General features: G+C 36.5%; 1 protein-coding gene across 1 annotated transcript in view; it reads left to right on the top strand.

Moving 5' to 3' along the window:
* Window positions 1-6,640: 6,640 nt before the first annotated feature.
* The window catches only part of LOC107660267 (transmembrane protein 8A-like), a gene marked incomplete at its 3' end in the record, with an annotated part of 116,711 nt that continues 107,724 nt past the window's right edge, over window positions 6,641-15,627 (top strand). Inside the window, exon 1 of the mRNA XM_016449542.1 lies at window positions 6,641-6,800. Coding sequence (XP_016305028.1) covers window positions 6,716-6,800 — 85 coding nt within the window. The remainder of the gene's footprint in view (window positions 6,801-15,627) is intronic.

Raw genomic sequence — 15,627 nt, forward strand, 5'->3', positions numbered from 1 at the left:
AACAGAGGTCAATCATGATTTGTTTTGTATAATTTTTAAGTCCATAATCTCAACATTATTTCACAGCTTTTCATGGCTTTACAGACAATTGTGATTAAGAACAACAGTATGCAACAATAAAATGTAGTCTTTTTTTTTTTTTTTTAAATATTGTCATCATTTACTCACCCTCATGTTGTCCCAAACTTGTATGACTGTCTTTTTTTTCTGTGGAACAGAACGGTAACCAAACCGTTTCAGTTCCCATTGACTTTAATTCTATGAGCAAAATACAATGAAAATCAATGGGAACCAAAACTGTTTGGTTACCAACATTCTTCAAAATATCTATTCAGAATAAAAGAGCCACCCAGAGAGTGGTTGAGATCTTTGAGACAGATTTACCATCTTTTACAACAAGGCCTGCAGCATCATTCAGAACCACGTTTATTCAATTCAATTCAAGTTTATTTGTATAGCGCTTTTTACGATACAAATCGTTGCAAAGCAACTTTACAGAAAATTAAGTTTCTACAGTATTTAGTAGTAGCTTATCAGTAGTGGCTGTCAGTTTATGTACATATGGCAGAAATGTACGGGAAAATCATTTAAAGACGTAATCAAACAGACGATGAACACTATTAACAGCAATTATTATATGATGCAATCAAACTTATAGCAAAATGTGGTAGTTCTGTATGTTGTTTCAGGGTTGGCATCATCTGACGTCCTCTGAGGGGTTGGCATCATCTCTTCTCAGGTGTTCTGGATCCAGACTGAAGCTTGTGTAAATCCTAGTTACGTGGCAAAAACAGAGAAACAAATAGAGACATAATTAGCATAGCTGCTGTTCCAACCAAGCAAAATTGATTTGTTTAACTAAAGCTAAAGAATAATAATTCTGTTTATCGTTTATTACAGCTATAGTCTGTTCTCGCATCCAATCCCAGACACATCTTGCTCTAAAATTGCCCATAGATTCATTAAATTGTCTAATATTAGACTGTAAGTGGAATAATGTACAGTCGGCTCTTTTGCGATAATGATCAGTTGACTGTACATTATCATATATCATACATTAGGTAATTACGTAAATGAACATGCAATATTGATTCAAACTGAAATTATTTGATTATATGAGATGAGAGATCGCAAAGTGAACTTTTGCACTCTTGCGAAAATGTTACTAGTTCATAATGGATACATATATCTTTTAATTTCATTGAAGAAACGGGAGAAATGCTTTCATGGGAATGATGAAGAACAAATGCTGCTTTTGACTTTGTTGTAAAGCGGCTTTCTGCCCTGTAACACTCTTCAGCTATTCAAATTCTGCCTGTATTGTGGTTAGACTTAGAGTGAAATTAAACAGTGCATTGACAATACTAGGACTCCTCTAACACCATAAGTGGCCTCAGTGCAGTCAAAGCAGAAATCTTCATCAAAACCCCCACTTATGTAGGGTTACTGCACTGTTTTCAGAAGGATTATACTCGGGTTGGTAAAAACAGCACTAATTCATAGTGTGAGAAGATAAGAGTCTAAGAGGGATTTATGACACTCTTTTTCTTCATGTTTTCTCTATGTTTATGACACTCCTTTTCTCCATGTGAATAATTAAATAATTAAAATGTAATCACATTTTTGTGAATAATTTTGTCTTGAAGTATCCCAGAGTATGATGAATCTGGTCATTTCAGGGTTGAATTGAAAAAGTTATACAAGATATTTAGGAGTTTTTCTAAAACAGTGTGGACTGAATCATTTTATTAAAATTTATTTAAAATTTTATTGTATTGTCACTTTTGGGAAACAAGGATGTATGTCTAAAGGACATGAAATCACATGCACATGAGTTCCTGAAAGCTACTGACCGCTGATGAAATGGAACCATCTTTTTTGTCTAATCAGCTCTTTTCCCACTCATTCCCTTATTCTTGAAAGAAAAATCTGCATTTTTGTAGTGACTCGGTTAAACTGAGTTGGAATGTACAATTTTCTTCAGGATACATCTGTTATGGTCTCCTGACACAACTCAGGTTTATTTTACTGCCCCTTTGACAAAACCACAGAACTTAAGAACAGCATGACCTTACAATAAAGGATATCGCCCCTAAAACCTCCCGCTTCAAACATATGCCTGTACAGTTAGAGTAGATGCTGCATTAACATACCAGACAGTGTAATCCCTGTTAAACATTGTTGTTTTGACTGCACTGAGAATAGAGCATTGGTACTAGTTTCTCAATTAGCAGATTTGACTGGAATTCCTCTTTGAGTATGGACTTGAAATGGAGTATACATAGGTGGGGGCAGAAGTCTAAAACATCATCTTGAACATGCTGAACGTGTATAAATACAGTACCTATCCTGTGTGTAGTTTCCACTTCAGAGTAAAAGAAATAAAAAGATAATTGTGACATTTCTCACAACTGCAACTTTATTTCTCCTAATTGCATAATTTTTTTCAAAATGTGACATTGTCTCACAATTTGACTTTGGATCTTACAAATGTGACTTTATTTCACATTGACTTTGTGACTTTTGTTATTTGTTATTTTAAATGTAATCTCACAATTTAAAAATAAATAAATAAAGAGTACATTTTAAAAATCTCTTATGTTAACCAAGGCTGCATTTATATGTTAAAAATATATCTTAAAAATGTTATTTATTTACAATAACTGTTTTCTATATAACATATTATACAGTTATAAAATGCAATTTATTCCTGTGATGGTAAAGCTGAATTTTCAGCAGTCATTATTCCAGTCTTCAGTGTATCATGATCCTTCAGAAATCATTGTAATATGCTGATTTGCTGCTCAAGAAACATGTCTTATTATTATAAATGTTGAAAACAGTGGCACTGCTTTTGTGTAAACAGTGATACATTTTTTCAGGATTCTTTGATGAATAGAAATTTCAAAATAACAACATTTAAAAAATAGAAATCTAATAATGTAACATTATAAATGTCTTTATTGTCACTTCTGACCAATTACATCTGTTACAGGTATATCTGTTACAGTTTACATTCATTGGTTTATCTAGTCTGAGCAGTAGAGGACAAGACTAGAAATACCACAAGTGCTGAATAAGCATGCGGATAATGTGGGTGGTCTTCCACAAACCCACTTAAACAACACACACACACACACACACACACACACACACACACTTAAGAGTTTCCCTACTGACCTCCATTCCACAGGCTGAATTCATGCAGGTCTGACAGCAGTAACTGTGAGCATGTGAGCTTCAAGCAGCTGGAGCTGGCCAAAGTAAAACAGCATGATGAGTCCTCGGGCCTACAGAGAGGCATCTGGGAACTATTAAAACTGGTCAAAAACAGTGATGGTGTTTGACACACAGAAAAATTATTCATTATAAAATGCATTATCAACAAATACATTCTTTCACTATTAAAACACTCCAAAGGCAACACAGAAAGAGATATTATTTAGGTGGCAAAGTAAACAGTTTAGAAAATGCAATTCAATAGCTCTTCCAAAACTGATACAAAGTTTTTGAACAATGCGTTAGTTTACAGTTTTTTTTTTAACCAATTGCTGACATCCCTTTGTCCTATCTGTGGTCACATTTTCAAAACTCTACACACAATTAGCACAACATCGGTCTGTTGTGACCATACCATTAACACAATTCATGTTGTTTTCACACAATATTCAGTCAATTAACACGTTTCTAAAATGCTTAAATTTTCTTTTCACACATGCCCATACCAACATCATGGATCTTTCTTATCTTTTTACAAATGCTAAAGGGGTCATATGATGCGATTTCAATTTTTCCTTTTTCTTTGGAGTGTTACAAACTCTTGGTGCATAAAGAAGATCTGTAAAGTTGCAAAGACTAAAGTCTCAAATACAAAGAGATATTCTTTATAAAAGTTCAGAGTCAGCCACACCTACCTATAATGTTCTTTTTAGCAGCATCATATGACCCCTTTAAACACAGCATGACAGAAATGAAGACCTAATGTTCCAAAATTTAAAATATAGTGTAAAGCCTCTATACTTCTGCAACAACAGCAGCTCAAAAGTATTGAAAAAAAATCTCTCTATATAAAATATTGTAACAACTGATAAGCATTTTTAAGTAACAGATCACTGAAACATTTAGAAATAGCTGATTCCAGTCTCAGTTGGAGGAATAGTCTGGTGAGTCAGGTGTTGATGCTCTTTCCATTACATCAACATAGAGTAAAAAAAACAAACCTCTTTGAATTGGTTTTGTGGATCCAGAACAACACAAAGAATCAGAGAGAGAAAAAATAATGCCTGGGAGAGGGAGAGGAATAGTTGTAGGAAGGAGAGGAGTAGTTGGACCAAGAAAAGGGAGAAGAAGAGGTAGGGGAGAGGAGTAAACTGGATTATGCATTTTTTATGTTTGTTTTTTTTCCCCCTTACACATGTGGAACCTAAGAAAGCTTATTTCTGCCATGGAATATAAAGGGTAAAGGGTAATTGTGACTTGTTTAAATCTCACAATTCTGCCTTTTTTTCTTGCAATTGAGAATTTATCTCACAATTCTGATAAAGTCTGAATTGCAAGATGGAAACTCGCAATTCCAAGAATAGAAGTCCAAATTGTGAGATAAAAAGGTCACAATTACCGTTTTTACTTTTTTATTCTGTGACGGAAACAAGCTTGCATAGTAACCAAAGGCCATGTATGTTGGAATTTTTGTTGATGACTGGCATCAGCTACCATGGGGGCACCGTCCACATCCAACCCCCACCCACTGGACTGCAATTTCAATCAAGGTTCCAACTGAATTTCTGCATGGGGACCCTGTTTTTTCTATTGTACATTCTATACAGTAATGATTCATTCCGTTTTAGACAGTATGTTGCCAAGAATGAACACATTCAACACTTAAAAATGTAAAATGGGTTTCAGTTAAAGGTAACTAGATTACAAAAACAATGGATTTTTATATTGTCTATATGCAGGTAGAACTGAAACATGACAAGTAATTGAGTTTTTGTAAAGCCATCAACTGTTTGTATTTTGACAGTCACTGTGCTATGATTGACTATATATGCCTATTGGATAGAAAAGTAGTGCTAATGTTTTGACCGAATTATTTTGAATCGGGTTTGCTGCGTTTTGATAGAGTTAGTATGTAGAAAAAGGTATTCAACATTTTGAAATGTAGAGTTTGTATTTATGTAACAAAAGGTGGTTTTGGACGGAAAATTAACTTTTTGGCTAATTGTGTGATGTGTTGCTGTGTTAAGAGTTTAGAAAAAAAGTATTTTAAGTATAAGTAAACGCTTTTTTTTTGTAATCCTTTACTATTTTGGAACATGATGAATACCCTGTGGTAATTATAATACACTACCAAAAAATAAAAATAATTAACGAATGCAAGAATGGAAAAAAATGCCCGCAAAAATCCACGAAGTTTAAAAAATGTTTATTAATTTCAGTCCATTACTACATAGAATGGAGTACAATCGTGTGCCTGGCAGTGATGGAGTAGGAGCGGTAGGACATCTAGCGGTAAAAACGAGAAGTGCAGGCTGGGATTGAAAGACGTGTCTTCATTTGAGCTTCAGCTCACCTGACTAGCACCGTTTGAGGTGTTTGTGGCTATAATATACAGCCATCGGCATGCATGGTAGGGTTATCATTTAAATAATTTATTCAGTAATAATTCACATTTTCTGCGGAAACAATTGTATTAAGAACATGTTCAACATGTGCATTTACTAAGTGGTTTTACCAAAGAATTCAGCCTAGCTCAACTTCAGTTAACGTTCGCTCTTTACTCCTACCCAAGATCACATTTTCAGCCTAGGGTTTTAGATATTGTTGTAAACTTTGTTGTGAACACCTGAAAAGCTGTCATACAGTTGAAGTTTTACAAAGCGTTTGCCTGACGAAATGTAGTTTTGTACCATGCTTGCTGGTCAACCAACTAGAAACACCAGCGTACAATTTTTGGTTGTTTCCTAAAGTTTTTTTTTTTTTACTGAACCGTCTCATAGAATAAATTAGGAACATATATAGTACACTGTAAAATGTAAAGTAAAGTAAAGTAAACCAGTGTTTTTACTGCTTCAGAGGGCATTATATTCGTAGATGAAAGTTTAGTGTCAGTCAGCGGCCAATAGATGGCAGTATTGGCCTTCGTCGTCAACACGAATGTGTGACACGAAATCTAATGAATATTATCTCAAAGCAAACCATATTTCATTACTACAAAAACAGTATTTCCTTTCTGTTTACCTACGAAGTAATAAAAAATAAAAAAACGCTATAGTTACAATTCAAGTGGAAAAAAGAGAAATCATTACGTTCAGCGCATTCCTCCTCATCAAGTAGTTGTTGTTTTAAATTCCACTTATAAAAAAAAACGTTTCTTAGACATTAAAGGCATGGAACACCATCGCTGTAACTTGGTTATTGAGGAAGTAAACTTGAAATGCTGTTCATTTGTCGGACAAACCACTCATGTCTCCTACCAGGACAGAGCGAGACGCCAGTCCCTTTGACTGACGTTCTCGTCCGCCAATCAATTGAATGGATGTGTGGCGAACCTCCAATCACAGCAGAGAAGGGGCGGGGCTTTCTCGGAATAGTCTCTTCGCTATTACGTCATGCGCGAACAGCTGGTCCGTTGCAAGAGCTGAAAATGTGGACAAGCGTAGCGATATAAAAATCGCGTCCGTGCCGTCGGGGCGTAAACAGTCAGTTTATCACGATGTGGTGGCTGGAAGGGCTTAGGTCGGGGATGGGCCGTCTGGAGATCCTGTTGCTTGTTTACACCTTGCTCTGCTCTCTCGGAGGTGAGTCGTTCAGTGAGGGTTGAAGTGCGATCTCTATCTTGGTGCAGTGGAGCTGTCCTTTGTGCTGGTGCTGAACTACTTCACTCAATGGCTTGGCCGTAGCCTATATCACATTCAGTGCTAGAGCACTTTGGCCACCCAGCAGGTGGAATGCGTTTCTTCTTTGCGCTGATGTCTTATTTGTGTTTTAATGTTGTCCTAGGCACAACCCCGAGAATAAAGCACGGACTACACTGTGCTACATTCTTGAGGAGCTTCGCGCGAGAAGTGGATGCTTCTTTATGTCTAGCAAGACTTCTATCATAATCTCGGGCTAAACTGGGAGCAAAGTAATTATGTATCACGTTCCGTATCGGAACACACTTTATTGCCTTATATCCCTAATGCACGCTGGCTTATATTGCTTTAACTCCGTTTTATTCTATTGTAGCCAATAATCAGTTTTAGCGTGATTCCCATAGAATCAGAATCAGTTGCCTTTGGGAAATATGTAGGCCAATTATTGCTTTTTAATGTTAGCGTGTAAGTCTCGAGACTTACCTCTAGTCATCAAACACTTGATTGCGCAAGAAGAGCGCCGAGTTGTTTCTTGTTTATCTCGAGATGCATTTGTGTAGATCGCATCGATAAGGAAGTTAATCTGGCTGCCAGAGCAAGACAATACCTGCGCTGCGGTGCCTGAAAGCGCATCTGATGGATGCTGTGCTGCTTTAGTGTCAGCTGTAGTTACTTGAGCTCCGACACTGACTTCACATCTCTTGCTGTTCTTAAGTACGACAGGAATAACAGGCACTGTGTTCTTCGCTGTCTTTTGAACTTTTTTTTTATTACTCTATTCCAGTATAGGGGGATGATTGTATGATAACGAACAGTAGCACACATCACAAACCTATATAGTAGAGTATTATTATATATTTGCTGGTCCTTTTTGGAAACGTTACAAGGTTAGTGTGCAGTTATTTGTTTGAAAAAAAAAAATATATATATTGGCGAACTTAACTTGTATTTAGATTTTTTTTTACACTGTAAAATGTGTTATTATTAGTAGTAGTATTATCATTATACATTTTTGGTAACACTTTACTTGAAGGGGTGTGCATAATCATGACATGACACCTTCATAATCATGACATGACACATGTCATGAATATGAAGGAGGTTTTATGCATGTTTATGACAACTGTCATTAAGTGTCATTCGCTCAGTTATGTCATTTTTAATGCAAATATGACATTATTTGACCTAACCCTAACCTAACCCTAACCCTAACCATAGCCCATAACAAAGACATCTCAAACAATCTCATCTTTGCATTAAAAATTACATAACTGAGCGAATGACACTTAATGACAGTTGTCATAAACATGCATAAAAAACCTTCATATTCATGACATGTGTCATGTCATGATTATGAAGGTGTCATGTCAGTCTTATGCACACCCCTTCAAGTAAAGTGTAAACCACATTTTTTTTTGTTTTTGTCATATATATATGCAGCAATTCTTGAAAATTGATTTTTTCCCCCCACTATTTATTTTGTACAAAACTGCAGAACGTGCAACGAGAAAGGTTGTCTATTGTGGAAAATGTTTTCCATTTCCTCCAGTGAATACCTTTTTCTTTTTTTATTTGTTTACTTTACTTACTGCAGATGAGATTCATAATGCACGAGCAATTCGTAAACATCACCTGATTAACAGGGCACCAAACACGTTGCAAGGAGACACGCCAGTCACTGGACTTGGCTGCTCGCTCGCATTGATCACAGTATTGACAAGCGGCAGGAGCAGAGTGATGCTCTGAGGCTAGCACAAAGGAGCAAGACCAATGAACCATCCAGTCTCATGGGAGAACGAGTCAGAGCAGACCAAAGAAAACAGTTCAATGTGACAGACGCAGACAAAGAGCTGGGCTGAGACTCAGTGAGTGAGAGAAGAGTCCCTTAGCCTACCGTTTCTGTCTCTGTCTCTGTTGTTCTCTCTGGAATCTGACTGTCGCTCTTACACACTCTTAATGTTTTGACCGGGTTCAATCTGATCCTCTGTCCTTTTTTTTTTAAACTGTTGTGTCAATACACGTATTTCTGGTCAAAATAATTAGATACATTGGTATATCACTGAATATCAGTATCCATCCATCCATCCATACATCCATACATACATTGACAGTGTGTGTTTGTGTGTAGCAAAGCTTTGTAGTATTTTGAGTGGGAGATTGACTTTTATGTTAAAATGAAGCATGCGTGTGAGATCCCATTATGCTGAGATGTGACCCGTGAAGGGAAGCTTTTCACTGAGTTTTAGTACCTTACTTAACACTCACATTTACTGTGTAAGTAGGTGGCATGCTATTATTGAGTCGAACTCAGTTTAACGTATGAGGATGGCAGCTGCTGTTAAGGCAGCACTGGCTTAATTTGGGCTGGGAATTTCCTGTCGGAAATGTTTACATTTACATTTATGTGTTTAGCAGATGCTTTTATCCAAAGTGACTTACAAAAGAGGAAAAAAGCAATTAGTTTATATATATATATATATATATATATATACTGTATATATCTGTAAAAAAGTCTGTGGTTAACATTATTTGAAGAGACTTTCATGTTTTGTGTTTTAGCTTAAATAGTGTAAAAAAATTATTTATTTATTTTTTTGTAAATAAAACAAAGAATATAGGATTGTTTATTTGTATATTCCAGTCTTTCTACTTTGTTTACTTGTGTTACTTGCTTTTCCTTTATAATTAATTTTGAAAATTACTAGCAATTTCTGAGTGAAAATTGTTTCTACACATTTTTTCCATGCAGTCATTCCTTAAATATGAATTATGGAGCCACTGTGTTTTTAAAAATGTAAGTTGTTAAACAAAAGCTACAATGGCCACAAAGGATGTTAATTTATGTACTTAACAAATTGGACAATCATTGTGTTCTTTATGTTTTTAAATCACACAACAAGCTTTTATAACTTTTAGGATTTTTAGCAAATATCAAATTAAAAGATCTTATATAGCCTAGTTGTCACTGCAATGTTGTAAGAAGCCTATTTGTTTAATGTTTGTTTAAAAATACTTTGATTTTGCCATGAAAAAAGATGTTGATGCTGACAACAATAATATACAAGAAAAATAAAGAAAAATAAAGAAATAAATTTTCAAAATTCACTGAAATTATGAATTTGTGTCATTTATGTCTCTTTAAGTAATGTTAACTGTTTACTCATAAATCAAAACCGGTATTCTGAAAACCCATAGGAAATTCCTGAGGAAACCCATGGATATACTGTACTTCCTGTGCTATACTATACAAATATACTATACTTATCAAATATGCAAAATTATAAATGTCTCTTCAGTTCCTTTGTGTAAGGCCTTATAGTATATAATAGGCTATATAGCCAATGACTACTAACATTTCGTATGAATTTGAAATATTTCACAAAGTCTTCATGCCTTTGCTTTACACTCCTGTATAACACAGCACAAACACTGGCTCCATCAGCTGTCCCCATGCAGTGACGCATATCACCTTTACTGACAAGCAAGTCCGAAATCAATTAAAACGCTGCAAGATGAACAGCGCCACAACAAACCCGCAGGGAGATTTAGGGCTTCATTACTTTGCTCAGTCTGATGAATGTGCGTCCTGCTCTCTGATTGATGCGACGCCATCGCATAATTCAATATGCACCGCACCAAGATGCTAATATCAAAGTCTCCGGTAACTAATGGAAGTCTGCTTTTGTGATGTCTAAATTGTTGAGCACTGTCAAAAAGTTCTTCAGATGATTGAGTCATGTGTGCATCCGAACTGTGGGAAAATCTTACAGTCAGTTATAAAGATGTGGGGAAAAAAGCATCTATAAATAATAAATGGAGCCCTGGATAAACTCTTGAGATTTTTACAAATGGAAACCTTCTAGCTTCTCTCTCTGTTCCTCAACATCTTATGATTGGGGCTTCTCCCTTTATTGAGAATAATGTCCTTAGGTCTGTTGCCTTTTATGTAATGAATGCTTAAATCAAATTCTTCTTGCTTTGCCAGAGAAATTGCTTGAAGAAAAGCAGTAATCTTCTTCTGAATGTAAGAGCACAATGTGTAGTTGTTAATTGGCACAACCAGACAAAAATCAAAACAAGCTCTTTGAAGTTATATTGCATAAAAATATAATTGCCCGAGAAAGATTTGTGAAAATGGTCACACATGATATGAGTGATTTCATGTTAAAACCATCTTGAAATTTGTATATTGTTGAAAACTGCAGTGATAACTAATATGTTTCGTGCTTAATTTAACATACAGATGGTAGAGTTGCTTTAATCAGGTTGAGTTCAGTACAACATGATATAATTTTACTTCATGCATTTAGCAGACGCTTTTATCCAAAGCGACTTACAGTGCATTCAGGCTATACACATTTTTAGCAGTATGTGTGTTCCCTGGGAATCGAACCCATGACCTTTTGCGCTGCTAACACAATGCTCTACCACTGAGCCACAGGAACATATCATGACTTAAAGTGTGCTCTACTGGTTGAGAGGCCTGTTGAAGGGATAAGGAGCTTTTTCTACCTGATCTGACACTTAAAAATTAACTGCGTTGTTGTAATCTAATGAAATCTGGTAAAATAATTTAGATTTTGGGTGTTAACTAGACCTATTCATTAGATGTCTTTCCTGTGTATTTGCTCATTGCCTTTGACCTGATAATGTTGAGTTTTTATATTTATATTTTATATAAAGATTTGTTGTATTTAATATTAAAAAACAGCAGAAAAGTTACTGTATTCACGTGATAATGTCATAATGTAGGTTCATTTATCTTTCTGTTCTATTTTTTTTTTGCTCATAACCTTAGTCATTGCTTCCTGAACATGTGCAGAACAAAACCTGGAACTAAAATCAAGACATTTTCCAGGGTCACCAATTTATCATTTATACTATTTAGCAAGGATGAGTGATTACGATTGAATCATCATCGTGGAATAATTCAAGACACTTTTTTTTCCCTCCAGTTTGTTTCAGAAACCTATGAAATAGCTGACAGCTCTAAAGATCAGTTTGGCTGTGAAAATAATGTTCAGCAATTTCGCAATACAATAGTGCACAAAACATCATTAAAAAAAGTCCACCAAATAGGTGAAATTATGTTGTATAACGGAGTCATTGACAAAATGTAATCACTGTTCAGCAGTTTGTTTGACCAACATTGCATGTTTGTACATTGCAGTCCTGTCTATATATATGCAGAGAACACACATACATATAATATGCAGAGAGAGGATAAAAACACTCACTTCTATGACTTTCAGGAAATACAACAGGTAATTGATGAAGGCAAAGATGTTCTCAGTTTTAGCGTATTGGTGAAGGTTTTACGACTTGGACTTCATTATATCTGCCTCAGACACCCTGTTTGTCATTTATTACTGCCAAGCTATCTTTGCCATGAATCACTATAAGGAACACAAAAAACAGTCAAAACCAAAACAAATTATAAAGCCATCCATTAACTGACACTGACTGCACTTGAGCAAGTGACAGCTGAAGTGATTCTAAACGCTTTCAAGCATAACACCAACATAAAGCGTATTGAGTAGAGAGGAGGATTGCATTATCAGATTGCATTTGTTTTGAGTGCCACCTTCTGATCCAGCAGCTTTATTCAATTTAAACCAGCAATACTCTTCTCTCTATTGTTGGAATGAGAACACAATCGGTGCGATGTACACGACACAGAGGCTCGTGTTCTACTCCAGAGTGCTGGTCTGTCATCCTCTGCTCCTCTCTGTGTGATTTTGGCATTAGGGCCACTTTGCTAATTGCACTCGGCTCGACACATCCGTACCCTTACTGAGTCACCAACTGCTACTAGGGGAAAAGAGCTCTTTATCCATCATCAGGATCTCTTCTGCTTTCTTTTTTCAATCACACTCTCGTTCCCCATGACACTATATCCTCCAATCCACGCGGCTTGCTGTGAAAGGTTACGCGACACATTTCTCTCATCCTCATGCAAACATTAATTAGCGGAACCGCCTGAAGAGGAAACTTCTCTTTTCGATTTCGAAAGGCTCTGTTCTTGATTACAGAATGTGTTGAGTTCAACAGCTTACAGAAAAAAAAACCACATTGAAAATCGTTAACGAGCGGATTCGCTTTTCTGTTGTACAGAAAAATCAGCACATTCCGAATTTCCAATTCGCGTAAGCTGGGTTTTTTTGTGATTTGTCTTTCAGTTCTTCATGTTTCAGATGAGAAGGATTGATGGGAATTAGGAGAGATCAGGGCCATTAGGAGCACTAATCCACATGTAATCCAGCACCAGCCAGACTAAAGTTTCCTCTGGGAACTTGTGCTACTCTTGGCGGGGGAAAAAAGCACCTGCTTTTGGTCTGCATAAGAGAGAAGGACATGGTGACGGAGTGTGTGTGTGATTATTAAAGGGATAGTTTGTTTTAAAAGTGCGCTCAGTTTTATTCGAAACAGATGAACAAGATTCTGGCAACGTTTTATTACATTGAATGTTGTACATATCACAGCAGTTCAGAAATTAATTGTCCGGTGAGGAGGTCTAAAAGGTCAGTGCTCTATTGCGTTTGAAAATAGAATACACTACACTAAACCTTACCCTAAACCTAACCGATAAGTACAAAAGCAAATGTGAGATAATAATCCATTTACTGAAGCAGTCATGCCATTTTAGATTGCTTCTACAAGTCTTAGCGCTCTTTTATCATGACTCGTGTTTCACGAGACTCGCAGGGCAATCGCAAGAGCAATGCTATACCAGGCGAGCTACCGAGCAAGTTTACTATAAGTCTGAAAAGCCATAAATAGATCTGGTTATATAATGCGAATGTCAAAATGTATTAGTTTACGAGTCATGTACTATGGTAAAAGTGTTTTGGGCTCATAACATAGTATTTTACTAGGAACTGCATGAAAATAAGTGTTTATTTTTCAATAATTTGCTCTTGTAATCATAATTTGTGTGAAAGGGAATAAAAGTTGTTGGTGTTTTACTTCTACTAGTGTTCATTTCAGTTGGAAACTGCAGTGGATTTTATGTATAGGTAAATTTTTGGAGTTTTGCGAAAATGTAGGAAGTAGGACGTTTTTCCAATGAGCCTATGTTAAAACCAGTTCCTGTCACATTTTTCATTAGGATGTCTACGAGTTATACTGTATATTTACTCTGAAACAGCGAGAGAGGAAGCAAGAGGGAGCGTAAATATGAATGCTGAGAAAGTGACAAGGACAGGAGAGAGAAACGGAGAGAGACGAAAGCGAGAGAGTGAGGCTGACAGCTGCTTTGCCTATGGCCATCCAGAGCGGCTGGTGTGCTGAGGAGCCTGTTTGCGCAACTGAGGCCTGACAGATAAAATTGCGGACGGATCGTTTGGATGCTGAGAGAAGGGGAACAAGTCACAGAGAGAAAGAAAAAGCAGAGAACTTTTCTGCTGTGTCTGCTAGCGCAGTAACCACGTCATCCATCATTCCTCTTATTATCATTAATTATTATCAACGCACCAGAGGCCCATTTACATCAAGCTCACAGAGAGGCAGAGAGAGGATTCCTACACATTCATAGAGCTGCTGCAGTCTGTGTGTGTGTGTGTGTGTGTGGGCGAGCATCTTTTTTGTGTCTGCCAACGGTGTTGAGCTTATTTCCAACTGGCCTAGTCAGCGACATCTCAGAGTGTGGTATTTTTGGGCCTTTTCTTTTTTGATTGCTTATGCAATGCCCAAGTGTCACAGGCATTTTCTGCTGCTCCCTTTTAAAAGGGCAAGTCATAATCGCTAAAATGGCCCCACAAGGGCCTCCTGAATTGGCCTGTGTTAACATATGGAAAGACCTGCAATATAAATATGTATGTTTTATAGGGGTGGGCGAAAAAAATCGATCCATCGATGCATCGCGATTCTCTCCCCACCGATTCTGGATCGATTCTGACACTTTCAGAATTGATTCTTTTCTTAGTTTTTAACCAGATGCGCATGACGCTGAGTTTGCTTTAGAAACACCCGTATTCTGATTGCTTCCAATTCCTCACACACATACACCACTCGAACCTTCCGTAAAATAATCTTTCATAAAGTTCGGAAAGGTTGAAGCGAATAACAAGGACATTCGCGGGCTTCATTGCACCGGATGCGCTGTGAGAGACGCGCGTTACACTTGGCCCGTCGGCATTTTCCTTACAAATGCTCTACTAAGTCATCATTTATGTGGTTTGGAATGCAGTGGACTTATATATTTAAAATATGAACCTCACTAACAGAAGGCTGCTTTCAATTTCAAATGCTGACGCGCGCTTGTGAAGACTGCTCGCGCATGCGGCTGTGCGCGACTCCATGTAATGGTTTAATGCACTTGCGTCTCAAAATGGTTTTATGATGCAAAATTAATGTAAACACAGCCAGTTATGTCTTAAGGAATTAAACGGACAGGACAAACCACATTACTTCTTATATTTCAAAAGAGATCCGTGCGTGAATGCAGCTTAATAGATCTCTCACTGTCTATGATGTCAAAGTAAAAAAACAACAGTAAAGATGAAGAAAAATCACTCACAGTTCTTGAAAGGAAAACGTTCAGATAATCTTAAATAGGCCTACTGAAAGCACTCTTTGTTTGAGGTTTGTAATATGTTTCTATGCTCCTCTTTATTATTTGCTACTTGCTTGTATGTTTTGAAGTTATATTACTTTAAAATTACATTATTAATTATTATCAATTAATTATTATTAACATATAACTGTTTTAATTATTTTTTTCAATTTATAATTATTTTAAAAAGTACTTAATTACTTATGTAAGGATATG

This window comes from Sinocyclocheilus anshuiensis, unplaced genomic scaffold (genome assembly GCF_001515605.1).
Source record: "Sinocyclocheilus anshuiensis isolate Anshui unplaced genomic scaffold, SAMN03320099.WGS_v1.1 scaffold1615, whole genome shotgun sequence".
In the NCBI taxonomy this organism is placed as follows: domain Eukaryota; kingdom Metazoa; phylum Chordata; class Actinopteri; order Cypriniformes; family Cyprinidae; genus Sinocyclocheilus; species Sinocyclocheilus anshuiensis.